The sequence below is a fragment of the Podarcis raffonei genome, chromosome 16, assembly GCF_027172205.1.
Source record: "Podarcis raffonei isolate rPodRaf1 chromosome 16, rPodRaf1.pri, whole genome shotgun sequence".
Taxonomy (NCBI): domain Eukaryota; kingdom Metazoa; phylum Chordata; class Lepidosauria; order Squamata; family Lacertidae; genus Podarcis; species Podarcis raffonei.
In genome coordinates this window covers 12158919-12186656 of record NC_070617.1, presented here as the reverse complement: position 1 = coordinate 12186656, position 27738 = coordinate 12158919, and the positions used below count along the sequence as shown (strand labels likewise).

At 49.7% G+C, this 27738-nt stretch overlaps 2 protein-coding genes and 1 long non-coding RNA gene across 14 annotated transcripts; 1 reads left to right on the top strand and 2 right to left on the bottom strand.

The window, feature by feature from the left end:
• Positions 1-25: 25 nt before the first annotated feature.
• LRRC71 (leucine rich repeat containing 71) lies at positions 26-18209 on the bottom strand. 7 transcript variants are annotated; one of them, XM_053368104.1, is made up of 16 exons: positions 18194-18209; positions 9012-9130; positions 8624-8743; positions 7298-7438; positions 7093-7168; positions 6887-6961; positions 6144-6212; positions 5574-5733; positions 4482-4565; positions 4180-4269; positions 3474-3602; positions 1687-1792; positions 1489-1577; positions 869-977; positions 460-575; positions 37-277 (listed from the first exon to the last, which is right to left on the bottom strand). In XM_053368104.1, exons 2-16 carry the CDS (start codon positions 9103-9105, stop codon positions 152-154), a joined length of 1584 nt encoding a protein of 527 aa, XP_053224079.1. In that variant the 5' UTR covers positions 9106-9130; positions 18194-18209; the 3' UTR covers positions 37-151. The 7 variants fall into 7 exon arrangements, with proteins under 7 accessions (XP_053224080.1, XP_053224076.1, XP_053224079.1 ...); XM_053368099.1 differs by lacking the exon at positions 18194-18209 and adding an exon at positions 12747-13530; XM_053368100.1 differs by lacking the exon at positions 18194-18209 and adding an exon at positions 12747-13530 and having other exon boundaries at positions 5598-5733.
• LOC128403383 (uncharacterized) lies at positions 10665-12740 on the bottom strand. The gene is made up of 2 exons (XR_008327944.1): positions 11001-12740; positions 10665-10857 (listed from the first exon to the last, which is right to left on the bottom strand). It is a non-coding gene; the product is annotated as an uncharacterized LOC128403383 (long non-coding RNA).
• LOC128403380 (rho guanine nucleotide exchange factor 11-like) lies at positions 17745-26218 on the top strand. 6 transcript variants are annotated; one of them, XM_053368106.1, is made up of 12 exons: positions 17745-18445; positions 19092-19297; positions 19981-20156; positions 21182-21328; positions 22090-22169; positions 22493-22618; positions 23376-23493; positions 23973-24151; positions 24250-24325; positions 25058-25219; positions 25325-25412; positions 26109-26218. In XM_053368106.1, exons 2-12 carry the CDS (start codon positions 19266-19268, stop codon positions 26182-26184), a joined length of 1260 nt encoding a protein of 419 aa, XP_053224081.1. In that variant the 5' UTR covers positions 17745-18445; positions 19092-19265; the 3' UTR covers positions 26185-26218. The 6 variants fall into 6 exon arrangements, with proteins under 6 accessions (XP_053224081.1, XP_053224084.1, XP_053224086.1 ...); XM_053368107.1 differs by lacking the exon at positions 17745-18445 and adding an exon at positions 18478-18549; XM_053368108.1 differs by lacking the exon at positions 17745-18445 and adding an exon at positions 18612-18633.
• Positions 26219-27738: the final 1520 nt, after the last annotated feature.

Genomic DNA, 27738 nt, shown 5'->3' with positions numbered 1-27738 from the left:
AGCATCAGGTTTATTTGCACTTCTCTTGAATTGGGTTGGGAAGCAGTTTCCTCCCTCTCCCTGCGTTCAAAGTGATGCTTGAAACCATGGAGCGCTGTGAGGAGGCCAGCGGGATCATCCTGGATTTTTGGTGTGCTCTCCAGCTAAAGCTCTACGCCGTCCCCGTCTCCTCTTCTGCCACCCTGGCTGCTGTCCCTGACCTGGGAACGGGGTCACGTGTCCACATGAGCTCTTGGATCCTGGCATAGGTCTTGCTGTCCACTGGATAGTTGTTTTTCTGAAACAGTTTTAAATGATCCAGGTGAGGGACTGAGGGAGGCAGGTATCTGCAAAGCTTGCAGTACCAGTAAGGCTTCCCCAGCTCACCCTCAATCCCATAAAGGAGGGAGGGTGCAAGTTTCAGATGAAAAGAGAACCCAAAGGCTCAGCTATTCTCCTCATCCCCGTCCCCAAACTCACCGCCAGTGACAGCCGCAGGAGGCCCATCGGCCCTTTGCCTCCAGGAGCCACCCTAACACTCTGCTGTTCCAAGGCGACCAGAAAGGCCTGCAAGCCCTTCTCTGTGATTTGGTTACCTGAGTTTGGACACGAGGCAAAAGAAGAGAACTAAGCTCAGGATCTCCCTCCCAGTTCGGAGGGTGCTTGCTCCCGTCCTCCACCCTCTCCAAGCCCATTTTGGGAACTGAATGGAGCTGGCACAGCTGGCCAAGCACTTGGCTCTGCTTAGAGCCACCTACAAATCAGGAAACAACAGCGGCTGGGTCGGCTGGTCAGGAGCCCCATGAAAGGCCTTGGCTCCCAACAAAAAGCCACTAGGTGAGCCACCCTCTTCACCCCGCCTGGCCCTGCTGCTCCAGGGGAGACGTACGGATGAGGTTCAGGTAGATGAGGACCCGGTTGCCTGGCAGGAAGACTTGCCCATCCCTGTGCTCTGCTGGCTCCAGCAGCGGATTCACCATCTCAGTGGGCTCTATCACCTGCCCAGGAAAACAGAAAGGCTGGTGAGGCGAAGGCACCATGTAGGAAAGATGGCAGCCATTCAACAGCTTGTTGAAGTCCTTGACTCTAGAGTAATGGGGGGGAATCATCAATGCTTCCTGGCAGGAACCAGCATGGCCGACGGTCAAGGATGATGATAGTGAGGGGAGCTACAGTCCAGCAACACTGGGAAGGCCATAGATGTTTCCCAGCCCTCTCCTACACTCTCTGAATGTGCGGACATGTGAGGCTGGAAGGGCTGGTGTGTGGATGGGGCATGGAAGAAACTCCCCCACCCCTGGGCTACTGGCCATTATTGCTCTTGGGCTCCAAACACACAATCTGGAGGGCCACAGATGGTCCCTGTGTGAAGGAGGAGGGGAAGGATCCTTGCCTTGAGGTTTGGCTGCTTGGTGTCAAGGAAGGGTGAGGGCTGGGGCTACCAGTTTCCTCCTTGAAGAACTAAGCCAGGTCAAGAGCTGAGCTGGACGATGCTCGAATGAGCCTCACCTCCACTTCTATGACTTGAGCCCGTTTGTCTTTGGTGCCTGATTTTGCTCCTTTGCCGCGGGCGGCTTTCTGTTCGGCAGGAGGAGCCACTGTAGGGGGAAAATCAAGAAGGCTGTGGTCAAGCAGCCCTTGCGAGTGCCAGTGAAGGCCTGAAAACAGTCCATAGGGAGGGGGAGGAAATGGCAGTAAAGAGGGCACCTTTCTTGGCCTGCTTGGAGTCTTCCTTCTTGGACTGAGCTGCTGGTGTTGCTGGTGCAGCTGTTGCTGCACTGGCCTGGCCCTTGTCATCCTTCTTAGGAAGTTCCTAGAAAGAAGGGAAGGTTTGGGTTGTTGTTTTTTTTTTTAATAAATAGGTAGTGTGTAGTCCCTTCCCCCACCCCTCTAAAAATGGTTCAGATCTAGGGCTGCCATTTGTCCGGATTTTCCCGAGCATTACTGGGATTTCAAAAGCGGAATTGACATCCGGGGGGAATTTCCGAAAGGCGGCACTTTGTCTTGGATCTTAGGCAAGTCAATCAAAAAAGCGCTTTTGGAAAAAAAATGCTTAATAAATTTTGGGTTTTCTTAAAAAAAAAAAAAGCTCAAGAAAGTTTGGGGTGTCCTGGTTTTTACTTTTTGAAATATGGCAACCCTATTCAAATCCAACCCCACATCCAGAATCACACCTCAGCCAAATGCGCTGGTGGGAAGGGAAAGAAGAAGGGGTCAGGGCTGAGATAATTGGGGAGGGGGAAGGGGATGTATCCAAGACTGGGAACCCAGTCTTGGTGCTCCCTCCATCCTTCACTTACCGTATTTTTCGCCCTATAGGACGCACTTTTTCCCCTCCAAAAATGAAGGGGAAATGTGTGTGCGTCCTATGGGGCGAATGCAGGCTTTCGCTGAAGCCTGGAGAGCGAGAGGGGTCGGTGTGCACCGACCCCTCTCGCTCTCCAGGCTTCAGGAGAGCCGCAGCGCCAGCCCCACAAGGTCGGGGGACAGCGGGGAGGCGGAACGCCACCATCCCACTGTCTCCCGATGTGGTTTGGAGGCTGACGGCGGGGAGACGTGTGCTTCTCCCCGCTGCCTGCCCCACAAGCTCCGGGGACAGCTGGGAGGTGCAGCGCATCTTCCCGCTGTCCCCGGACCTGTTCTGCAGGCGGGCAGCGGGGAGAAGAGCGCTTTTCCCCGCTGCCTGCCCCACAAGCTCCGGGGACAGCCGGCCCCACAAGCGCCTGGGGGGGAAATAATTTTTTTTCTTTATTTCCCCCCCAAAAAACTTGGTGCGTCCTATGGGCCGGTGCGTCCTATGGGGCGAAAAATACGGTACTAAATGAATTCCACAGCTAGAAGGGTGACACAAAGCAGTAAACAAAACCAATGAGAGACAGTAAGAAAGTAGAAAAGGTTTTATATTTCACTTTGCTAATTAGAGCGGCAGAAGTGGGTGGGGGAGGGGATGGTTGTCAGGGGGTTATATTTAGAGGCTGGGACAGTAGAAGGGAAGGACCAGGGGGTGGAGAGAGATGCAGCCCCCCCCGGCAGAGGAAACTGTGCAGCATTTAGGAGGAGGATAGGTTCATTTGTATCCTTCCTCAAGGGGGCTTTCAGGCTAAATGGCTTCCACACCAATTAGCAGCAGAGCAGAAAATGAGGTTGGCAAAGCACATGAATAGTCAGTGGAAGCAAAAGTGAAAAGCAGCAGCCAAGGCTAGGGAGGATCAAAGGCTCTCCCCCTGGCTCTGAGATGCTATCTGTGCAAATGGGGAGCCACCACAGAAAAGTCCTTGCACCCAACAGTCCCCAGCCTAGCCTCTGGATTTAGAGAGGCAGAAGCCATGGGAGATAAACAGGAGGAGGAGAATCAGCCTCCTGGCAAGAAGGAAACCCCATCTCTCCACTACCCCTTGCCTCCCTCAACCACAGTAAGGGCAAGGCCTTTCAAAACAGCATTCCTAGGGTCCCCTCATTTCAGACTGTCTCCTGGCTTGCTCCAGGGCTCTCACTTTCTCCTTCTCCTTCTCCTTCTTCTTAGTGATAGCTTTGGTGGTCTTGGCTGTCTGCAGCTTATCGAGGGCTATGCTGCTCATGTGGCTGGAGGGACGCTCGTTTTTCAGTTCCGCATGTCTCTGTGGCTTGAGAGAGAGGAGTAGAAAGAGTCGGCTCAGAAGAATAGCAGCCTCTTGGCAGAAATGGCCCTGTGCTGATTCCCCAGCCCAGTGGCAGCAGAGATGGATCAGGGTAGTATCCTACTACGCAAGCTCTGTTACTTATTGCAGGAGACTCAGAGGGAAAGGGAGATAGAGTTGCAACGTGCGGTGCAGCCATAGAGGGAGCCTGGCTTTGGAAATGGAAGGACTAACATGCATCCTAGCAAACTAAACGCTGGTTCAGCCATTTGTGGTCCCTCTCCACCCATACTTCTGGTAAGTTTTACAGCTTTTTAAAATTTATCTAATAATAATAATAATAAACACTACATGAGCAACTGTGGTTCATCCTAAAATAAGCAACAAAAAGTGCAAGAACAAGAAGAAACAGTTCCAGAGATTTAGGGCTGGTGGGCAGTTTCTCTATGAGGCCATGGCAGAGGCAAGCCAAATAGCTCTGGGCACAGCCAGCTTCTGCTGCAAACTTTCAGGCCCTAGAGAGGGGGGTTCTGGAGCCCACTCATCCACCCCCCCACTTCCTCTGGCACTTCTTCCTGCTTACCAAGCGACATCTTTCCTGGACCTCCTTCTCCAGCAGAAGCCGCCTCCTCTCTACCACCTCCATGTGTGTGAGGGCAAATGGGCCGAGAACCTGTGGAGTGAGCAGGGCAAGGCTGTTGGGACGGTGAGCTATTCCTTCCTCCCTGGACCCACTTGCTGTTCTCCTTGCCCTGGCTGCAGAGGCCAGCCTGCTATAGAGGGGAGGGAGGCAGCAATGTTGTCAATTAGGGCTCCTGTCCCACACATCCCAATCCCAAAAAGGGGAACCTCCTGAACCGCTTGAAGGGCCACAGCCAGACTGACCTCTGCGAGCTTCAGGGCTCCTTCATCTTTTATCTGGTTGTGCGCCAGCGACAAGGAAAGCAGCGAACGATTGAGCCGCAGGCCCTGTGCAGGAGGAGCCAGAAAGACATGGAGGAAAAAGCACAGGGGGGATTGAGTGGCTGGAGGCCAAGGGACTGGAAAGAGAGCAAGATCATTCTCCGGGAGAGAAGGCCCCGGATGCTGAGCAGTCCCAGCACTGCAACCACCCTGGCCAAGTCGAGGATGCAACTCTCTGAGGCTTCCAAATACTGGTGGGCAAACTCCCAATTTGTTCTGTGAGCACTGTTGGATGTGTCTACATACACCAGTGTGATTCTAGGCAGCACTGCCAGTCCAAATGGGTTGTGAAAAGCAAGGATGCCTTCCCACTGGACTTTTCAAAACAGAAGCTGCCTCACAAGGGCTGCCCTTCTATAACAGTAGCATGTCTGTTTCAATGGGGAGTCAGCGACTGCTGATCCTATTTTCCTGCATTCCAATCCAATATGTGAGTTGCCTTTTGCCAAAGGAAGCTACCTTGGAAAAAGGGCACCCTAGCCAATGGCATCTTCTGCCTAGGTCACAGGCATGGCCAAACTTGGCCCTCCAGCTGTTTTGGGACTACAACTCCCATCATCCCTAGCTAATAGGACCAGTGGTCAGGGATGATGGGAATTGTAGTCCCAAAACAGTTGGAGGGCCAAGTTTGGCCATGCCTGGCTAGGAGAACCAAAGAGCTTTCACTACGCCAAAATTACCAACAGAGACTTTTCCAGATACACCAAGGAAAAAGGGCAAACTGCTACTGGATCACCAAAGAGCCAGTGGTCAGCTGTAAACTGACAGTGGGACTGCACTCCCACAGAGCCTTTCCTCCATCCTGACAAACCACTCTCTCCCATCTCTTCAGTCTTGGGATGCTATTTCTAAACCACCTCCCAGTCTGTCCCTACAGCACTCTTGCCAGAAGCTCCCACTCCTGGCTTTCTTCGGAGAAAGTCACCCTCCCTCCCCTGAACCTCCAAGAGCAGAATGCAGGCCCTGAATCCTTCGGCCTCTGCCTAGGTGCAGAGCTGCCTCAGGCCTCCTCACATCGGCGATGTAGCCGGCACCCACATCTGTGATGTGGTTATAGCTGAGGTTGATAGAGGCAAGGTTCTTGTTTGAGCCCTTGAGAGAAGAAAGCGCCTGTCCAATCAGTAAGGCCGCCTCGTCATCGATCTCGTTGTTCCGGAGGGAAATGTGGGCCAAGCTGAGAGGAGAGGAAAAGAAAGAAAGGAGAGGCCACTTCTCAGCAGGACTGGGCACCCAGCTGCCCTAGAGAGGGCCTGGATTACTGCAATTGCACCAGACACATATTTTTCTGGCTCCCATCTTGCCTTATGCCAAGTCAAACCACTGGTCCATCTAGCTCAGTATTGTAAACACTGACTGGCAGAGTGGCTCTACAGAGTTTAAGGCAGGAATCTTTTCTCATCCCCGGGGACTGGGCCTTGGACATTCTATGCCGCTCAGCTGTGGTCCTTCCCTTCCTTTGGGCTCTGTGTGTGCTAGAGGCAAGAGACCTCCATGCACACATGCATGCACACGCCCTCACCCAGACACACCCAGAGCTCAGTCTTCCACTCCCAATCTCCCCCCAGGCCTCCCCTCAGTTCTCACTTGGTCTCTTCAGAAACCAGCTTGTGGTACAATCGCTCACGCATAGGGTTTCCCTCCACGGCCAGTGTCCTGCAAGCAGAAGGAGAAGAGGTCTGCAGGGGGTGTGGATATGCTCTCCTTCTCTGCCCACCCAATGCACATGAGCCACTGTCAGGCATTTGCCCCTTTCTGTTATTCTATTGTTGATCTTATTTTTAAAAAGAAAAAATCAAGATGGTGCTTGTGGGATCAAGTAACCAGAGCATTCCTGCAGGCAGGAAGTAGGTGTCAAGACTGAACACCTTCCTGTCTATGCCAGCAGCATTTGCCATCTCCTGTGAACTTGGCTGGCTAAGCCATCTCTTCTCAAAATGTGGTCCTCCAGTTGTTGTTGGGCTCCAACTCCTAGCAGCCCCAGCAGCCAGCATGGCCAATGGTCAGTCAAGGATCATGGATGGTGGGGGCCCAACAGCATCTCAGGGCATCAGGCTGTCCAAAGCTCCCTAGTGCCAAGGGGTCCACCTCAGCCCTGGCCCCCATTCACACAATTCTGGCTCACTTGGGCCCCTATAAGCCCAGCCTTCCAGCCAGTTCATCCATCCGAGAAATGTGTTGCCCTCCTCCTTGCCTGGGCCTCAGCCCTTGCTCCTGCCTGCTGCGATTAACCACCCTGTCTGCCTCTGGACTCCCAGGTTTTGCCTCATCACTTGACAGGGGGGAGGAGACCCTGGCTGAGGCCTGACAGGCCCTGATCCAGGACTTACTTGAGTGTGGAGCAGGTTGGCACAATGGAGAGGAGAGAGAGGAAGGTGACATCTGTCAGGCCAACCTTCCAGAGTCTGAAAGGAGAGCAGAGTGGATGAAACTTGGGAATTCAGGAGAAGTATTCCCCTTTAGCCTGCAGGAGGATGTTGGGTGAACCACTAGCCTGAAAGCCATGCCCCCTGCCCCAGGACTTCGTGCCACTCACCGAATTGATTGGAGGTGGGAAAGAGCTGGTAGGCACTTGGCAAAGATACCCAGCATCTTGTCTTCAATTTTCCAGTCTGCTGACAGAGAAAAGCAGGTGGGGCTTTCGTTGGCCTTGAAGCCCCCAGCCCACCCTGCTCAGGGGGCACCTAGAGGGGAGATGGAAGGTCTGTGTGGACCAGGGAGAGGGACACCACTTCACTCACTCCGGATGAAGATCTCCTTAGTGGTTTTGGGGTCCTCATGTTCCAAATCCACCTGGATGGTGGGGCGGAAGAAGGCATACTTGCACTGGATCTGTGCAATGATGTAGGGACCCTCCCTCTCGGCCAGTGGGTCAGGCTCCTCTGTGAAGACAAGTCAGAGCTCACCAGGGTAGCAACAAGGAGGAAAGAGCCTGGCAGCTTCTCTTGTGGGTTTGTAAGGAACAAGACATGGTTCCAGAAGGGAAGCTAAGCTGGCAACCTACAGAGCACCAAACCTGGATTCATTGACCAGACGTGGCCTCCTCTCTGCTCAGTGATAATCTTACCTGGCCTCTTCCACCTTATCTGATGTCTCTCCATCAAGCAGCTGCCTCTTTGGTCTGGCCATTCCCAAGAGGGTAGAATTTTGCTCTCCCATCTGTCTGCACCCACCCACAAAGTGGAAAGGTGACTGTTGCCAACGTGGTGCCCTCCATATGTTAAACTTCCATCAACTCTAGCCAGCATGTCCATACAATGCTGGGGCTGACAGGCACAGGGTGTGCTGGCTGAGGCTGATGGGATTTGTAGTCCAACATGATCTGGAGGCCACCATGTTGGGGAAGGCTGGTCAAGTGCATGCCTCATCTCCTGTGAAAACGGATGTTGGAGGTATAGATAGCTTCAAGAGATGGCCATCTTTACACAGGAAGCTGAATTGTATCGAGTCAGACCTTTGAGGTCCACCTAACCCAATCCAGGCTTCACTGACCAATAATGGTTCTCTCCAGAAGACTTTTCCAGCCCTACATGGAAGTGCCATTGGGGATTGAATCTGTGACCTCCTTTCTGCAAGGCAGATGCTCTGCCACTGAGATACTCCTTTTCCTCTAAAAATAAACTCCAGTCCTCATGGTTCTGATTGAGTTAAACAGGGACATAGGAAGCTGCCTTAAAGCGCCTCAGATCATCGGTCCCTCTAGCAATTACTGACTGTCAGCAGCTCTCAGGAATCTTTCCAAGCTCAACTTGGAGATGCCTGGGATGTTTTTAATACTTTATGGAGTTGATTGCCCCCATGGTGGTAACTGAGGCACTGTAAGAAAAATGCTACCAGGTTCAGCATTTGAGCAAAGACGCACTTGTTTGTTGTCAGGATTGTGCCGCAGAGAACTAGCGACATCCAAGGGGGTGGCGGAGATAGCACCGAGAACTGCCTTAAACTCTCGACCCCCAACCACAGCATTGGGCTCGATTTGTAGCTCATGTGCCTCATTGTGAAGTGGGGGAATATTACAGAGGTTGTAAAGCCCAATGAAGTTATTGAGAGGAACAAGCACCACTCACCCTGGACAGTGAAAGAATTGGGGTGTGGCCTCAGTGTAACTTTTGGGATCTCTTGGAATCCAGCCCGGGTGCAGAGCTCCAAGAAATCCTGCTCCAGGATCCCTGTGCACTGGTATTCCTCTGTGAAGAAAGGGGAGACGCCCCGGGAGGGCTTTAGAGAGACCAAGCAGCTGGCATTCAGATCCTAAGATTGTATGTGGGTGGTGGCAGCTAGTGGCTAGAGTAGAGTGGAGCTGGGATGCAATCCATGCTCAGCTGTGGAACTCAACGCAGCAAGCCACCATATATCAGCCACGCAGGATCGTCATGAGACTGAAAACTTCCCTAGAGAGTGGCTGAGTCAAAGCAGAATGAGAGATGGGGGGGTGGGCAGAGTAGATCTTCCTACCTTCCCCATGTTCAGCCCTTCTGGCAGCATTCCTGGCTTCTTCTTCCAAGGCTGCAGCCTTGTCCTTGGCCCCCCGCTCTCCTTTTTTCCCCATGGCGCCCCTCCCTCTGGAAAGGACTCTGAGGACAAAGAAACGAATCATGAGATTGTAGGAAGTCGAGGGCGAAGGTCCCTGAATGGGGACAGGAGCTGAAAGATGTGAGGGCTGGGGAGGGAAATTAATGAATTCTGGGAGAAGGAGCACAGAGATTTGGGGGGGGGTAGGCTTCAAAGTCCCTGAGACTATGACTGATTTTTTGAGATGCTGGGGATCCCTGGAGGGGAGATCTGTTAGATTCAAAATTCTATCAGAAGGCTCTCTCCTTGGCTGAATGGGAGAGGGGGTTTCTGTAGCAGTGGAATGGGGGTCCTTATGAGGGTCTGGAAACGGGACAAAGAGGGAGCAACTGACGGTCAGCCATGGGGATATGTGGGGTGGAGTCCCTAACGAGCAGAGGGGCCTCAAAGTGGGTGCTGGCGAGTTATTAAGAAGGACCCTAAGGGAGATGGGGCAGGATTTGAGGGGGGGGCTGAAGCTCTCTAAGGCGAGGCTGCGCCCATTTTTATTGGAGCAGGTGAGTCTCCCTGCCAAGGCCACGTGACGAACCCTCTTCCCACCCCCCACCTCACCCCGCCCCGCGCCTCAGAGGTAACAGCGGTATATCAGTATCGAGGTCAGCCCCCACCCTCAACTCAGCTCAGGCCTCGCACGGCTGTGTAGGCCGTGGTCGCCGTGGCAACCAAACCCCGGCAGCAGCTAGGCGGGGAAAGAGGCAGGGCCGAGGCGGCTGCAGCGAGCCCCATTGGCCACTAGAGGGCGCAGGAGCAGCGCCGATGGCCGAGTCAAGGCATCCCCCTCCATCCACCTGTCACCTGCTCGCCAAAGGGCGCCGCCGCCACGCCTGCAGAACGGGCACGTGTGAAGCTCCCCCAGGGTCTTTCGGGGCCCTGTGGCCCCTGCAGTGGGGAGAAGAGAGCTAGAAAGAGGCATATTCCCTTTCCCACTTTCCCTGACCTCCCCTATCACCAAAAGGGCTTGATCTGGGTGCTGCTTGCTATAGTCACCCCCTGTCTGGGGAGAGGTGCTTGGGGGAGGAAACTTTTGGCATGGGGGGCGGAGCAGGAGACCCCCACTTCCCAACCCTTCCCCAAAGGGCCTGACAAGAGTACAGGTTCCCCCATCTCCCCTGTTCATACAACCTGAATGGGGTGGAGGGGGAATAAATAAGGAGATAGACCATGGCTAGGCAAACTAAGGCCCGGGGGCCGGATCTGGCCCAATCACCTTCCAAATCTGGCCTGCGGATGGTCCGGGAATCAGCATGTTTTTACATGAGTAGAATGTGTGCTTTTATATATATATATATATATATATATATATATATATATATATATATATATAGTCCGGCCCCCCACAAGGTCTGAGGGACACTGGACCAGCCCCCTGCTGAAAAAGTTTGCTGACCCCTGAGATAGACCCACACTTTCTTCCTAAAATCTTCTCTCCCCGCCCCCCCCCCGCTATGCTTTCCATTTGACCCTGCTTAGAAGCCTACACACATACACTAGCAGGGACTGCCTAGTGCCACCCACAGATTTGTTGGAACAAAAACAAAAATGAGTAGTGTTATTTGTGAGTGTGTACTCATCATGCCAAAAATCAAGGGAAGTCATGCCAAAGTCATGTTTCAGTCTGCCATTTTGAATCAAAATGGTACCCAGCATCCAAATGTCAATGAAGACTGCTACCCCACCTCAGGAACCTTCATCCTGAATTTGGTGATGCTGTCTTGATTGGTGGCTGAACCTATGCCCCAAAAGGGCTAAAGTCATATTTGGGTCTGTCATCTTGAATCAAAATGGCACCCAGCATCCAAACACCAATGAAAACTACTGGCCCCCATTCTTGGGAACCCTTATGCTGAGCAACGATATCTTACGAGGCCAAACCTATGCCATAAAGCAGGTGAAGTCGTACCAAAGTGACATATCAGTCTGCCATATTGAGTCAAAATGGTGGCTGGTGTCCAAACATCAATGACAACTGCCAGTCCCACCTCAGGAACCCTCATGCCGAGTTTGGCCAAAATATATTGAGAGGTGGCCAAACCTATTGTCAGAAAGCGTGCCAGTCAGTAAATCACACCATTCAAAGTTGGAGTTAACTCTTTATTAGCAAAAACACAATCTTCACTGACCTGGCTGAGTGTCAGGCCTAATAAGTGCAGGTCTTATTCCATGAAATGAGTTATAATGTTGGGGGGGGGGTCTCTTAAAGCAATGCAGAGAAAAGAGACATACAGACCCCCCCCAAAGTACCCACTTGGCTGAATGAACTGTGCACTGTTATTATGTAAATAACTTTTGAATGTTATGACCTGCTTTGAGCATGGCTTACTGTGAAATGTCAGCACGCAAATAGGTGATGCTGTGTGTTTATGTAATATGCACACACATTTGCATTAGCACACTGTGGGTCTGTGCCTGTAGTGTGCAAGTGTTGTTCAGGAACCAACTCTTGTATCGGCAAACAAGGATCGTTTTGCATTATGTCTGGCTCCTGCGCCTGCTTCTAAATCTGATTTTACAATACCAGTTTGTTCTAAATGCAAGCTTTTAAATGCAACATTTCTGCTTTGTGTGGTGAACTGCTTTGGGACCACCCGTTTTTCAAAAGCAGATTGCAGATTTTTGGTAAATAAAAATAAACCACTAGTAGCTGTCAGCCCATCTCTCTCACGCTGCACCTTCTTTGCTGAGGGTAGCCCTTGGAGCACAAGAAGTTTTGCCCGGTCTGGGACAAATGCCAAGAGATTCTCTGGTACGTAAAAGAGGCAGTGAAGCAGGTAGAAAACAAGCAGTGCCTGGACAACTATTTGAAGTACCTGGACACAACCTCTCTGGAACAGATAAGCAACCCACCAGTGACAGAGTTCAAATGGCCTCCCTTTCCCCCTCTGCCTGCGTTCCTGGCTTTATACTACTCTTCCCCTCTTTTAAATGTTGCCTTTTTCTGCCCCTTGACCTCCAAAGCTGTCACATGATTCATGAGGACCCCCCTGCATTTGCACATCCACATAAACAGTTGAGACAGAGGATCATATACACCACCTTGAGCTGCTTAGGAAATGGTGGGATAAAAATGAAATGAAATGAAATGCAGGGGCATGGCTAGCCAAGGATCAAAATATATCTGATTGGCACAGGACAATAAATGCATCAAGTGATCTTTAAAAAGCGGTTTAGCACCCAGAAATGTACAGCTTCAGTAAAGTAATGCTCAAGGTCCAAAAAGCAAAACTGTAAAACTTGATTTAAGGGAGAAAATAGTATCTGTTCTGAGGCCTCACACAAGGCCTATTCTATAATGGCAAAGGGAGGCCTAGGGCAACAAAAAGGCGGGAAATCTGCTCTCAATATGGAGGGCGACAGGGTGTCATAGGCGCTTACATAAACTGAATCCGACAAGCGCTAGCCTCAGACTGGGCAATTGCTCTAGTCTTCTTTGAAAGATGATTTGACTCACTATTGGGAGACCTTAAGGAAATCTCCAAAACATCTAATGAAGCTATGAATACAGCCCTTGAAAATCAATCTGAAATTCAGCTGCTTCAAAAGGCAACTGACGATCTAGCACTTAAGCTAGAAGAAAAATCAGACAGAGACAGACAGAAAACCTTAAACGTTGTGGTTTACTTGAAAAAGTAGAAGGGGCGGATATGGTTCCATTTATATTCCATTGCCCTCAGTGGATTTAGAGGGGGCTCATAGAGTCCCGACTGGGAAAAGCAGAGCAGGTGAATTCCCAAGGGACATTGTGATCCGGTTTGAGCATTGCAGGCTCACTTCAATTTCTCAGGAAGTGGTTACTAATGTTATTAAGCACCTTAGGACAGGAAAATCACTGGGACCAGATGGATTCTCCGGCGAATATTACCAAGTGTTTCAGACTGAGCTCTCCCCATGGTTTGCAAAATTATTCAATTTATACATTATTATACATCTTGGGGGCAGGGGGGCAGTCCCACAAACATGGAAAATGTTTATTAACCCTAATTTTGAAGCCAGAAAAAGATTTCACAAAAGTGAACTCAAACAGACCGATTGAACTTATAAATGCTGCCATTCAGTGTCAACAGTACTGAACTAGATGGATGCCAATGGCCTGATGTGGTATAGGCAGCTTCCTTTGTTCCTCTGATGTAGGTGGGCCTTTGGCCTGATTCTGCAACCAAACACACTCAATATTTCATCAGGATACATAAAGCAGGTTAACAACAACCTCTCTCACCGTCTGTGCTTCTGTTAGACCTGCATATGTTGCTGTACAAGGATCTGCTAGTGTTCCTGAAGCAAAAGGGTGCAAGTCTGGTACTAAAATGCCATAGCAAGAGGGTGCTGGGCTCCTCAGACAACAAGCAGATGTTCAGCCCTGCTCATGGATGATGTCAGGTGTGCATGCAGGAGCCAGGCCCTGTGACCAGGAAGGGGCCTTCCTAGGTTTGTTCTGAAGAGGCAAGGCGCGGCCTCACAGGTGAGGCTGATTGGTAACTCACAGCACCTGGTGGCAAGAGCTGGGAAGGGATATAAGGTCAGTATTTCCCTTCAGCTCTTTGCCACAGCAACACATTCCCTGCCTTGCTGCATTTGGTTCCTTGACTCCTTGCTCCTCGGACCCTTGACTTGTGACTCCTTGCTTCTTGATCCTCGGACCCCTGCCTTTGTGACTCTTTGCTTCTGGATCCTCAGACCCTTGACTTCATGACTCCTTACTTCCTGGCCCTCGGACCCTTGGCTTCTTGACTCCCAGCTCTCTGACCCTCGGCCTCTTGGCTTCCGGACTCCTGGCTTCTGGACTCCCATTCTGGCTCCCACCCCACCATCTTGCTCCCGGTCCTGACGTCCCCAGCCGGGACTTTGATCACTCGTGAACCGGACCGTGACAGATGAAAAGGGAGACCATAAAACCATGTTTCCTTGTTTAAAGGTTGTAAGCTAAACAAGGCAGCCCTGGCGTGTTACCTCTTCCTCCATCTTGTTTCTTTTCTCCATTCAAATGTGTGAGTCCTCTTCATCATTTCCACTTTTTGAACCAGGGCCTCAGATCTATGAGCTGGTGGCTTCAACATATTCTGAAAAGAAGATGTAAGGTTTTTACCTGCTGTTTCCTACCACCCCATTTCCCCTTTTGGTAGGAGGGAGTAGAAGATGAAGATGGTAGCGAAGGGTACCCTTCATGGTCAAACTGCTGAGGTGGAAGGAGAGGGTTGACGGGTCTTGGGAGAACAGCCCAGGACTTCAAGCGGGCTTCCAGATAGCGGCCATGGCTTATGTCACAAACAGATCAGATTTTGGACCAGACTTTTCTGTGTGCGGGTGTAGCATGTTTATCTTCCCCATTTTCCTGCTTTTTCAGTCATGCATGTTTGTTGCTATTCTGCTGCTTGCTGCTGAGGTGTGGGTGAAGCTTGATGGGTGGATGGTGCAGTCATCTCTACCCTGGAGCAGAGAAGCAAGATATGCAAGAGATTAGGGACTTCTGGTGAGTGGCTGATAGTCACACACACAACCCCCCCCCCCCAAGCAGTGAAGATCCAACAGGGTTGCAAGGCATTCTGGGAGTATCCTGCTCATTTCCTGCCTCTCCCTTTGAAAAGACCAGAGAGAGGGGGAAGGTCTTCTCTGTTGTCACCCCTCCTCCCCACTATTGTCTTCTTCCCATTTTGGACATTGATGGGATGGCTGTTTTGGTTTAGACTCTCCAATGCCTTTCTCCCCCCCCCCCCAACAGCGAAATGTTTCCCAATCGCCACTCTGCCTAAGAATCTCCCAATGTTACTGAGCTGGAGGTCAAAATCTGGGAGTAAGCCCTTTGTCCTGTTTTGTTATCTTCCATACACCTCCCCACCCACCCATGGAGATGCAGGTGCTTCTTCCCAAGGAGCCCCCTAGAGGTGCTGGAAAACATGGAGGGGGATGGCAGCCACCACAAAATGGCACAGAAAGGTGGGCCTGTGACTGCCAGTTGAGGCCATAGCTAATGGGGGAGGTGTATCTTCTCTGAGATTGCCTTCAGATTGCCCTCCCTCTGGTAGAGTTGAAGCAGATATGTGATGGGCATTTCTGCCAGGGGAATAGGGCCAAGGGTGGTCTCAAGATGCCGGAGGCAAGCCTGTCCCTGTGAGAGCTCCCCATTGGGATTTTTTTTTTTGGGGGGGGGGGACAGGACACAGTTGGCTTGTGCCATCTCAGCCATCCTTGTCAATGGGTTCCCATCTGCAAAAAAACCCTTTTGTATTGTGACAAGCTGCAACTGCAGACTAACCCACCTTCCTGATCCTGATCCTACAGTGTGCAAGGGAAGACATCACAAGGGGATGATGGGACAGGAGCAGAGGACCCTGTGGATCCTTCTGGAAGCAGATTGTTCTTGCTTAAAACCTCTTTAGATTTAATCTGCATGTGCTTGACTCCTAGATATATCTCCCTTTTTTCTGCCCTCCCATGTTGGTACTTCCTGGGAGTTCTTTGAGGTGCTGGGCATATAATGTGATTCCTGTAATTCAGGTTTTTTTCCCTTCACAATTCTCTTTCTCCTCCCCACCCCCCAACGATGTCTCCTCTTGCTCAGAAGAGGTGGAGGGTATGAAGGATGCTTTGCCCACCTCCCTCAAAGGTTCAGCAGTGGCCCTGGATGTCTCACCCAAGATTATCTTCCAGACCATCAAGCAGCTCTCACAGAAGCTCGGCAGGCTTGAAAGCAAGGAGTTGGGGGGTGGGACGGTGCTCTAGCAGGCCAAAGGAACGGGGATGTGGGAGACTTGGTATTCCATTCCACTTCCTCTTATGAAAGTTCTGACCCATCTGCACATGGCCTCAGTTGTGAAAGGCAGGTTAATGGGTTGAAATGGAGGGGGAGTATGAATCATGTGACTCTAGAGCCAGAGAACAAATTGGTGGAAGCTGCCTGTGTGTTGGGGGAAAGAATCAAACACATGAGTTCAAGAAGGCACAGAGGGTGGTCTCCAGTGGTGCCAATCTCCTAGCTGCTCTTCCAGAGCAAGTCATTCATGTAGGATGAGAAAACTGAAGAGGTTTCCACTTTCATTTTCATTGTGTAAGTATTGCAAGTCCTCACCTCACCCTGATCCCCATGTGCTGTTCAAGAGTGCCCCTCTCTGTTCCCCTAGACTCAAAAGCAACTAAGTGGGGTGCATCCAAGCCTAGAGTGTCAGGTATGCTCCTGTAAAGAGAGAAGTGGCTGAGAGGCCCAAAGCTGGAGAAGAGAGCAAATGGAGAGGTCTTTGAAAAATCCTTGACCACCAGTACCACCCCCCAATATTGAGAGCCTTCACCTCAGTGCTGTGACGAAAAGGTGGGCAGGCAGGCACATCGGGCAGTCCCCCACCTTCAAAAATACCTTCAGGAGCTGGAGCCTGTGGGGTGGGGAAATACTCCCATTGTGAGTCAGACTGGTGGCTGTGCTGTACTTGGCAGTTGGTGCTGTACTTGGCAGTTGTAAAGTACCTTCCTTCTCTCTTTTCTAGGCCAGAAGGCAGCCCTGAAGAAATTTTACACTGGGACAGAAAGGAGATTATTCTGGTCCAAGCCACCCCTCAGAGCTCCCTCAAGCTGTTCCCACCCTGCCCCACCAAGAGAAGCAGCTCCCACCCCCCAAGAGGAGCCACTTTCACCACCACCCCTGTTCCACACTTCCCATTCCACTGCCAGAGCAACTGTTTTACCACCATCTCTGGCCAAGAGGAGGAGCTGGTGTCACACCACCACCCTGCAAACATTCCTCCTCTCCCCCCCCCCACCTCTCCCAGGAGTTGTGGTGGCTTCAAAACCAACTATGGACATTTTGAAATAAAAATAATAAAAAAAAATAGGCCGCTGGACTTTAGGATCTCGCGCCTGCCTTGGAAACAGGGCCCTTGTTGGTGTTGTCTGGCCAGAGGAAGCCAAGAGGTGTTTTCTGACATTCAGTTGTAAAGGTCTATGTGCGTTTTAAGAAAATGAAATGAAATCTCCCATCTGTGTAGCTTTTTCATTGTGTCAGAAATCTGTGGCTGAGCTTGAGTAATTTCTGGGAAGCAAGCATGGTGGTGATGGCCTAGTTGGAGGCTGTTTGCAAAGTGAAGCTTTTGCCGTGATTGCCTGCCCCATGCCTGACAGTCGATGACCTAGGGCCACCACCTATGAGCTTCCTTTCCTTTCCAAAAAATATATTAAGTTTCCATTTTATACTATTAAAATACATTTATATTTTTCTACAGTTTGTTCAAATAAACTGTCAACCTCCCTCCCTCCCATCTCATGGTTACTGTAATTATTTTTTTATATCATAACATTATATACTTCTTCCTCTTTTCATTTATGTCCTTTCCATTGTCAAAAAATTTAACGAATATGTATAAAGGTATATATAATCAACATTACAAGTCTTCCTAAATAAGTCCTGCCAGTGTTGTTAATTGCTTGCAATTGTCCTTCATACTGTATAAATTTACTGCCTTTCCTGTGAAGCTGTGGAAGGGATGGGGGTTGTGCCAACCCCCTTGCTCTGAGGTCTTCTAGCACTGCTCACTCTTCCCTGTGCTACCTTTTCACTTCAAACTGTACTGCTATGAGCTGGGTCTTTCCTGGGTATCCTACCAAACACTATCCCCCCCCCGGCTGCCAGCAACAGAGCACTTGGATCAGAACAGAAGAACGTAAGACCTCTGCTGGGTCAAGCCAGTGGCCCATCTAGTCCAGCAGCATATTCTCACAGTGGCCAGCCAGATGCCTGAGGGAAACCCTCAATACAGGATCCGAGCACAAGAGTACTCTCCACCCCTCTGCCACTGCCCCAGTCTCCAGCAACTGGTATTCAGAAGCATTACTCCCACTGACTGTGGAGACAAAGCACAGACATTGTGACTAGGAGCCATCAGTAGCCCTTATATAGACTAGGAAGAGGCAAGTGACGGAATAAAACAGATTTATGAAAGATCAAATGAAAAAACACTAAATGAGGGCTTCAAGATGCCTTTGACTACATAAGCTTATTGTTTCAAATGTCCGAGTATCTTATCTGTCCCTTTATTACAGCTCTAACCAGGCCATTATTCTATTCTTATGCCACTCATCTAACCAACCCTGCTTCACATCCACCCCCAGCTCTTCCCTCTCTGATCTCCAGGCTCTAACTGACTCTCAACCGACTCCCTCCCAGCATTCAAACCACTTTTCAAATGCCGGCTCAGCCAATCATCACTCACCACTAACAGTCCACCTCCCCTTTCCTATTGAACATTACCTTACATCTTCTAATATACCCACCTATTTATGCAATGTCATCTCAATTACTAATACAGGTGGACATGCATTATTCTATACGAATGAGCCAGGTAAACACAAGGAGCACCTGTCTCAGCCCCTTGTTCAGAGGGTCTGTCAGGGAGGAGAAAGGGATTCCCACATCTCTCTCCCTGGAAATAGCAAACGAGGAAGGGTAGTTAAAATTATAATATACTGGAGTGTAGCGGTTCATTCCGGACCAGGTTTCAAATCCACACTCAGCCGTGATGCTCACTGGGTGACCTTGGGCCAAGTCTCTGCCTAGCCTACCTGACAGGGCTATTGTGCAGATAATTGGGGGGGGGGAGCGCCACATACAACTCCTTGAGTTATTTGGAGGAAAGTTAGGATTTTCATGTAATCATAAAATTAAGCACCAAGAAAGGTCCCTGGGAGCACAGGTGTGTCTTATAAAAGATGCCTAGATGTTGTGAATGCAGGTGTGTACCCGAGTTGAAAGAGAAGTTGGTTCCATAATACAATGAAGCCCACACACTAAAATTAAAAGGCTTGCCTTATTTCCCTTGATGTCCCAGAGGCATGTGAAGCTGGGGGTGTTTAGGGGAACTAACTATAAGGGTAGTCTAGATCCGGCTGCCTGGCCCAACTGAGAGGGCAGGGTGGGTGGTAAATTAAGGGATAGGCCAGGCTCTGACTTCACAACCGAAAGTGGGATCCTTCATATTTGTTTCCCAGGAGGCCTGGTGAGGAGTCTGCTTTGAGCCTTGGATCAGCTGAAAGTACAGACACTGGTCTTCCTTGGCTCACTTGAAAGTGCAGACATCAGCATTTGGATCCACTGAAAGCGTAGACATCTGTGTTCCTCAGTACAGTTGAAAGTGCAGGCAATTTGTCGTTTCCCATTGCACAATGGGGGGCTGTTTGTCCTCTTTTCACAGAAGGTAAAGTTGGGGGCTAGGAGAGAGATCTTAAAGCTGGGTGGTTCCCTATGGCCAGTTTTTGAATATGCTCGTCGGTTATTAGACCCTTGTAACTCCCATGCTGGCTGGGGGCCGATGGGAGTTGTAGTCCAACAACATCTGGAGGGCACGGGGTTGAGGGAGGCCATTTATATGGAGTGGTCAGGAACACAAGGAACACAAAGGCCCTCCTGTCAGTAGGAGGGTGGAAGTGGTGGTGGTGGAGGAGGAAGAGACACTCCTCGTTTGCATTCAACATGCTTCCTGTCATTTATTCCCTCTCTCCCACATCCACAATGTTCACTGCTGGCCAAAGTCATGGAAGAAGCCCCAAAGGGGCTTAAATGCAGCTTGAAAGCCTTTCATATAAAAACACTCCCTTGCGTCCCACTGAGGTATCATTGTTATTTATTAATCACTTGTTACTAAAGTGTCTCAAAACAACTAAAAATACAAAATACAATAAAATCAAATGGTAAAGTATACATAATATGCAAAATGTCTGTCCACCAAGAATGTGACAATGGAAATCCGTGTCTCCTTCCTTAATGCTATGTAAAACATTGAGCCCCAAGAAAGGTCCAAAATCAATGTATGAGGCCAGAGGACCTTTAGCAGACCTTCTTTTGACATCCTGCCTCTCCCATTTCCTCAATCCCCCACAGGAACATCGAGACCCCAAACTTGTGGTCCACCTCAGACCCCTCCCTCCCCTCCTTGCTGGGGGACGACCTCTTCTATGTGTCAGACCTAAGCTCACAGAAGTGGAAAGACACTGTCGGCCGCCATGTTGCGTCTTCCCTGCCAGAGCAAGAGGTTGATCACCAGGAAGCCATCAATGGTGAGGAGGTCATTCTGTGGCTCATACTTTGGGTTACTCTCAGAAAGTCATGGGGCTCTAGAAGGATCTCAACTTACTTTAAGCAAAAGTGGAAGAAGTGCCTAGTGAGATCTCTCCTGGGAAGTGGGTCCTTGGCTGTACATGTAGCTTGGAACTTTTGAGTTCTTAAAAATGGCCATTAATGAAATTCCCTCCAGGCAAGACCCACATGGGTCAGTAAAGATGGACACTTGTAAAGTTCTGACACAGGGCCAGAGGAGCAGGGTGGGAAGAAGGCTTATTGGCCCTGAAGTGTGCTGTAATGACTCTGAGGAGGAGGAAGGGAAATCCATAGATGAATGGTGTTTGTGTGTGTTGCGCTGGTAACCAGAGCTATCAGCTGCATATTGGTGCCCATGCTGGGGAAGGGACTTATAGCTCAGTGGTGGAGACAATGTTTTCCCTGCAGAAGCTCCCATGCTTGATTCCTGATGGCATCTTCAGGTAGAGCTGGGAATGTCCCCTTCCTGAACCCCTCTAGAGGAGCACTTTCTGCCAAGTACTATAGACAACACTGAGCCAGAGAGTCCAATGGTATTTCACTCAGCTTCCTGCATTCTCATTTAAATCAGCGCCCTTTATCCGGGACTGTGAGAACTGAAATCTTGTTTTATCTTTAGAGAAAGGGCCACAGGCCCTTGGTGGAACACATGCTCTGCATATAGAAGGCCCCAGGTTCAATATCCGATGGCATTTCCAGGTAGGAATGAGAAGGAAAGACCCCAGAAACCTTGGAGAGCCATCTGCCAGAGACAAGTAGGCATTGGGCCAGGTGGACCAGGGTCTGACTGAAGGAGGCAGCTTCTTAATGCTCCACCAACAGCAACTCCATGGGCTTGTTCCCAGTACAGGAAGAGAGCATGATCAGCCGCCTCTTGAAAGGCAGAACCCAAGGCTTTTTTCAATGAACCTGCTTTAGCTGCCTCATTCCTGGATCCTGCTGGGATTTGACCTCTAGCTGACATTCTTCCCCCCTCTTTGCACAGAGCTGTTTGTGACAGAAGCCTCTCACCTGCGGCTTTTGCGTGTCCTGACTGTCTTCTTCTATCAGCGCATGTTTAGGGAGAAACTTCTTTCGCAGGAGGAGCTGGCCCTCCTCTTCCCCAACCTCCCAGAGCTGCTGAAGATTCACAGTAAGGCTGCCTCTCTTACTCATTCGGAGCCCCTTTGGACTAGGCCCCCATTCTGTGTCTCGCACAGATCGTTGCTTGCTCACGGGCAGGTCAGGAGTAGAGGGAGAGGGTCGCCTCCATCAAAGGCCCTCGCTCAGGAGGACCATTGGAGCAGAAGATCAGAAGAGCCCTGCAGGAGGCAGCTAGATAAGGCCAAAGGGGGGCTCATCTAGACCTGAGCGCAACAACAGCACTCCCCAAGAACTCCAACATTTCTCAGATAAAAATAGGGACATCCTATTCAACAACAACAATAATAATAGTAATAATAGTACCCTGCCCGTCTAACTGGGTTGCCCCAGCCATGCTTGGCAGCTTCCAATGTATATAGAAGCATAATAAAAACTTTCCTATACAAGGTTGCCTTCAGATGTCTACTAAAGGTTGTATAGTTACTTATCCCCTTGGCTTAGGGGTCATATAACTCCATACCTTCCAACATTTCACCAATGAAAAGAGGAACGTCCTAAGGAGAAGCGGGACATTCTGGGAACAAATCAGAAACTGGAACGGCTTCTGTAAACCCAGGACTGTCCCTGGAAAATAGGGACACTTGGAGGGTCTGCCACTCTGTAATGGTCAGCTTTGAGGCCCATTACCGGGGTCATGATTCTAAAAAAAGAGATAGAGACCATGTCTGTCCTTCTCCCCCTCCCATCTCTGCTGTGGCTATTTCCCCAGGCCTCTTTTCTCACCATTCCCTCCTCCTGTCCTTTCTCCAGGTTCTCTGTCAGAATCGATGAAAACACTTCAAGAACAAGGGCCCATCATCCATGAAATTGGGCACTTCATGCTTTCCCAGGTAACAATCTCTGAGTGGCTGGGCTGGTGGTGGTGATGCAGCTGTGTGTGTAGGCAGTGTTTGGGGCTCCAGTTGAGTTTGGCCCCTTGGTTTCTTGACCTGCCTGATTCTAACCAGGAAGTGTTTCCTCTCCCCCGCCCCCTTTGCCCCCTTCCAGCTAGGGAAGGTTTTAATGTTTGATGTTTTATTGTATTTTTAATATTCTGTTGGGAGCTGCCCAGAGTGGCTGGGGAACCCCAGCCAGATGGGCGGGGTAAAAATAAATTATTATTATTATTATTATTATTATTATTATTATTATTATTATTATTCCTTTCCCCCAGTTTGGTGGGCCTGCACGTGAAGAGATCCAACAGGCAGTCTCTGACTTCTGCGTGAACCAGTCCAAGGCCCTGGAGCTGATCGAGACCAAGCTGCAGAAGGACACTCGATTCCGGCTCATCATTCAGGTATCTGTGTGCTCATACGCTAAGGAAGGGGGAGGGAGGGACTGTCTCAGATGCTGGGTCTGCACTTTCAGTGCGGAGTGCAAGAGGAAGTCCTTGGAGGGCTCTTTCTCCATTCTGGAGGGCCAGAGGCCTGTCCTCCTCTCCCCGCTACCCACCCTGAATGCGGTAGTGCTTCTGAATAATGCTTGAATCCGCAAGTGGGCAGAGTGCTCTTGTGCTTGAATCCTGCTTGTGGGCTTCCCACAGAAATCTGGTTGGCCACTCTGAGAACAGGATGGTGGACTAGATGGAACATTGGCCTGATTCAGCAGACTCATCTTACGTTGTTCTCCCCTTCACCATACACATACTTCCAGCCTGTTTTTACAATGACAAAACAGCTCCACCATCGACCCACGTCTCCCCCTCCTGCTTTCCTTCTTTTCCTGGGGCATGTTGTTGTTCTTCCTGCCATAGACCCAGATCTCAAGGCTCCTGAAAGCTCTGCACTTCCTCTTCATCAGGAAGGTGGTTCTCTAACTGTCCCCTGGATGGGTCTTTTGCAAACCTACACCCCCACCATGAGAATAAGAACCTAAGAAGAGCCCTGCAGATGGATCAGGCCATAGGCATCCTGTTCCCACAGTTGACAGCCGGATGCCCCAAAGTGAAGCCCACAGACAGGACATGTCTCCAGTCTCCATATGGTCACAGAAGCATATTGTCTGTCTGTCTGTCTGTCTGTCTGTCTGTCTGTCTGTCTGTCTCCCCTTCCCAGGAAGCAGAGAGCAACTACCAGTGCCGCCACCATCAACTGAAAGATCTCATCCTCTCCGAAATGCAGCAGCTGACAAACTACCCTTTGCTGCTGGATAATATTATCAAACACACTGATGGTATCTCTGTCTTTACATATTTATGTGTGTGCTGGGAGAGGGAGGAGAGTCGTATCTCCTATAATTTGAATGTTATGCTTTGTGACCTTTGGATGTTGTGGGCTACATGGAGCGTAGCTTATTGTGGAAAGTGAATACACACATCAGTGATGATGGTACAGTATACACACCTCTCCACTGCTAGTATTAGCAGATGGTGGGGCTGCAGGGTTGCAAGGGTTGTTCAGAGGCCAACTTTCTTATGAGAAAACAAGGATCGCTTGGGATGTATTCCTACTGCAGTGCTGCTCATCTGTCCAAGGTCGTTTTTCCTTTAAATGCAGTGTTGTGTCTGTTTTGTGTTGGGAACCACTTAGGGACAACCCCTGTGTTTCCAAAGCAGCCTCCAAGTTTTTGGTAAATAGAAACAAACTTTAACAGCAGCGTGACAACCCATCTCTCTCTCCCTCTCTCTCTCTCTTTGCACCTTCTTTGCTTAGGGCAGTCTTCAGAGCACCAGAAGCTGTGCCAGGCTCGGGACCAGTGCCGGGAAATCCTTCAGTGTGTGAAAGAGATTGTGAAGAAGGCCGAAAACCATCATCGCCTGGAGACCTATCAGATGTGTTTGGACACCACCGCACTGCAGTGGACCACCAACGCACTGGCAGCGGAGTTCAAGGTATGGCCCTCCCCATCATCGCCCTCTGCCTGAGTTCCTGCTTTTATATTACTTCCCCACTATTCAAAGCGCTGCCTTTTTCTGTCCCGTCTGTCCAGAATATTGACCTCCGGAATCATTGCCTGATCCACGAGGGCCCCTTGCGCTGGCGCCTGCGCAAAGACAAGACTGTGGGTACGTGGCTGTCAACCTCACCTCAACATACACACAAATGTGGCAAAGGCCTCTCATGGTGAAGATTTGTGTGCAGTTCCTCTCTCGCTGACTTTGTTTATATCCCACTTTTAATAGTAATCCAAGTGGGGCAGCCCTGTGGCTTGAGCCCCAAACCCTCAGGAGAGCCATTGCTGCCAGTCAGACGAATAGTAATAGTAATAGTAATAGTAATAGTAATAGTAATAGTTTTATTATTTATATCCCACCCATCTGGCTGGGTTTCTGAGCTAGATGAACCAAGCAGCTTGCAGAAAGTTTGACAGAAAAAAGCAATTTTAGAACAAGACCCCGAAAAACAACTAAAGCATCAGCTATTGAAACATCAAAACTTCCAATGGTGTTTGAAATTCTAATGCGACAGGCCACAGATTAAAAGACTCTCCCAGACAGGCTGCCTTCAGAGCACCTGATTTGCATGGAGAAAGTCCCAGGTTCAACCCCCAACAGCATCTCCAGGTCAAGCTGGGGAAAAGACTTCCTGCCTGAGATCCTGGAGTGCCATTGCTGCCAGTCAGTGTGGACATTACTGAGCTAGATGGACCCCGGTGGCCTGAACTGGTATAGGCAGCTTCCTTTGTTCTTCTCACTAGTTGGGCCTTTGGACTGATTCTGCAGCCCAACTCTCCTGATATTCTTATCTGGATATGCGGACCAGGTTAGCCACTCCAAAAATCTCTGCCTCTTTCTTAGACTTGCATGTGTTGCTGCTGGAAAATCTCCTGCTGCTCCTGCAGAGGAAGGATGAGAGACTCGTTCTCAAGTGCCACAGGAAAAGGGTGTGGGGCTCCTCAGGCACTTGGATCAGCCCCGTCCTCAAGCTGAATGTGGTGCTGATCCGCTCCGTGGCCACAGGTAAAATGGGATCAAACCATGTTTCCTTATTTAAAGGTTGTAAGCAAGGCAGACCAGCCCTGGCGTGTTGCCTCTTTCTCCATCTTGTCTCTCCTGTCTGTCCAGATCCGCGAGCTATCTTTGTCATTTGCACATCAGAATTGGTACCCCATCTGTATGAGCTCGTTGCCGCAACACCTTCAGAAAAGAATATGTAAGATTTTTTACCTGTTGTTTCCCCCACAATTCTGGAGCAGACATTTCTTTGTGGGTGTGGCACATTTACATTTCCCACTTTCCTGCTTTTTCAGTCATGAATATTTGTTGCTATTCCACTGTTTGCTGTCCAGTTGCAGGCAGAGCTTGATGGAATGTATCCAGGATGTGTTTTGGAGTTGTTTTTACTAACTAGCCCTCAATTGCTCCTCTCTCTGCCTTGCCCTGCCCTGTTTCCTGTTGCCTTTTTCCATTCTGGACAGGTGTCCAGCTATTTCTGTACATGTGCACACACACCTGTGGTTGTTGTGTTTTTTTAAAAAAGTGTGTGTGTGTGAGAGTGTGTGTAATTGTTAATGTTATATTTTATTACCTGCCCTTCACCCTAAGGTCCTAGGGTGTGTGTTAACAACAGAGCACAATATTAATAGCGGTTTAAAACAATTTACAGTCACACAAATTAGGTGGGTCCCAAAAATATCCAGGCAGACAGACACAGATATAAATATAAATATATAAAATATATAAATATAAATATAAATATTGGTACCCCCTCCCCCAGACAAAGATGCTGCTGAGATTAATTTGGAGCCTCTCTTTAACGTCTGCCTTTCTAATGACAAATCACAGCTATTCCATTCTTTTCGGGGGCTTTTAGTGAGCCTTTCTCTCCCCTCTCCTCTTTTCCTGGCAGGTGGATGGAACTTCTGGAAGAGGCAGTAAGGCGCGCCAAGGGAAATGCCACCTTGCCCTCAGGGAGTCTGAGATAATATTAACTTCACATGTAATAAATTAAAACCACAGTTTTATTAGAAGACCCTTTTGCATTATTCCACAGACTTCATAAAATGGTGACAGCGGCAGGGGTGGGGGGGGATCTTTCTCTTGTACCATCACCAATTACCCCGCTCCTCAAACACCGTTCCTGCTACTAGTTAAGGTCAATGGGATGTCAAGAGCCGTTTTCTCATAGCTTTTCTGGGCCAACTGAGGTTATCAAAACAGAGAATTCTGCAGATGGTAACAAGAAAATAAAGGAGGTTGTATCTTTCTTGCACCTAAGCAGCATCCCCCCCCCCATGCCTCAAATTACTGCATGAGAAGTTCTGGCTGTGTGGAGAGTTGCCTCCTTTTACCTATGGTAACTTTTGAGGCAGAGAACTATTTGCCTCTGTAAAGTGTAGGGCACATTAACTATGCTTCATAAATAATAACCTTTTTAAAAAGCATTAAGAGTTAAGAAAAATGCAATGTGTATGAAGCTGTCCCTAATCTTACACCCTTTTGGAGTCTGATAGATTGGAGTTTTACATGGATTACAGGTTGCCAGCTTTTATTATTTGCCCGTGCACCTATGCTTTCAACTGCAGCTTGATCTGCTGGCGTTAGCAAGGTGTTCCAAGCTAACCTTTCATGTCATTGGAGGGGGAATTCCCTCTCAATTCCTTTAGACCAGTGTTGGCCAAACTTGGGTCTCCAGCTGTTTTTGGACTACAACTCCCATCATCCCTATCTAACAGGACCAGTGGTCAGGGATGATGGGAATTGTAGTCCCAAAACAGCTGGAGACCCAAGTTTGGCCAACACTGCTTTAGACAGATGAAGCAGCTGTTAAATGCGCAGGAGCAGGCTGGGCCACTTCCCCCTCAACAGTTGGCAACCCACCATGAATTGAAGCCATGTCCGTTGTGTAATGGGGGCTGGGGAGGGATGTCCCCTGTATAAAGCAGAAATAGCCAAGTAAATGCAGCACCTGAGCACCTCGGGTCACAGCTCAGACACTAATCCACTTCAGGCGGTGGGTGAAAGACTAGTGGGATTGTGGGGGGACCCGGATCCCCATTTGTTAATTGCCTCCAAGCTGCTAGTAATCCAGATAAGCAACGCTCTGGGGGAAGATCAGCTAAATCCCTGAAATGCAACTGCTCTCACGCCACCCTGCTCCCCCTCCCCCAATTCCTCAGTCTTCTGAGGCTCTTGCACAACTCTGGAGACACTCCATAGCTGCAGGGTGACCATGCGCAAATGTAGCACACAAACAGAGGGTCCGGCCTCACTGTCCCTTTTATTCCTGGGAGGGAGCAAGCTTTGTTCATTGAGTGGTTTGGGAGCCCTTCTCATCTTGGGCCCTTTTTACTGCAGTTCTTTGCACATTTGTGATTTGCATGTGCAAAAAAACCAGAAATTACTATGAAAATAGAATCACAGTGCAGGAATCACAGCTGACGATTCCCTGACAGATGCCCATCCAGCCTCTGTTTAAAAGTCTCCCATGAGATTGCGTGGTGAGTTTTACTGCAGTTCTGGTTTCTTGCTTTTTTTTA

What these genes read in the sequence shown, in the direction of transcription:
- LRRC71 (XM_053368099.1), bottom strand. Translation starts at nt 12,790, where the DNA reads ATGGAATATAAATGGAACCATATCCGCCCCTTCTACTTTTTCAA. An exon ending in TAAGGAGATCTTCATCCGGA is followed by an intron (nt 7,169 to 7,297) that starts GTGAGTGAAGTG and finishes CTCTGTCAGCAG; the next exon opens with ACTGGAAAATTGAAGACAAG. An exon ending in CTCCAAGCAGGCCAAGAAAG is followed by an intron (nt 1,578 to 1,686) that starts GTGCCCTCTTTA and finishes TTCCCCCTACAG; the next exon opens with TGGCTCCTCCTGCCGAACAG.
- LOC128403380 (XM_053368106.1), top strand. Translation starts at nt 19,266, where the DNA reads ATGGGGGGCTGTTTGTCCTCTTTTCACAGAAG. An exon ending in GGCACTTCATGCTTTCCCAG is followed by an intron (nt 22,170 to 22,492) that starts GTAACAATCTCT and finishes CCTTTCCCCCAG; the next exon opens with TTTGGTGGGCCTGCACGTGA. An exon ending in GATTCCGGCTCATCATTCAG is followed by an intron (nt 22,619 to 23,375) that starts GTATCTGTGTGC and finishes TCCCCTTCCCAG; the next exon opens with GAAGCAGAGAGCAACTACCA.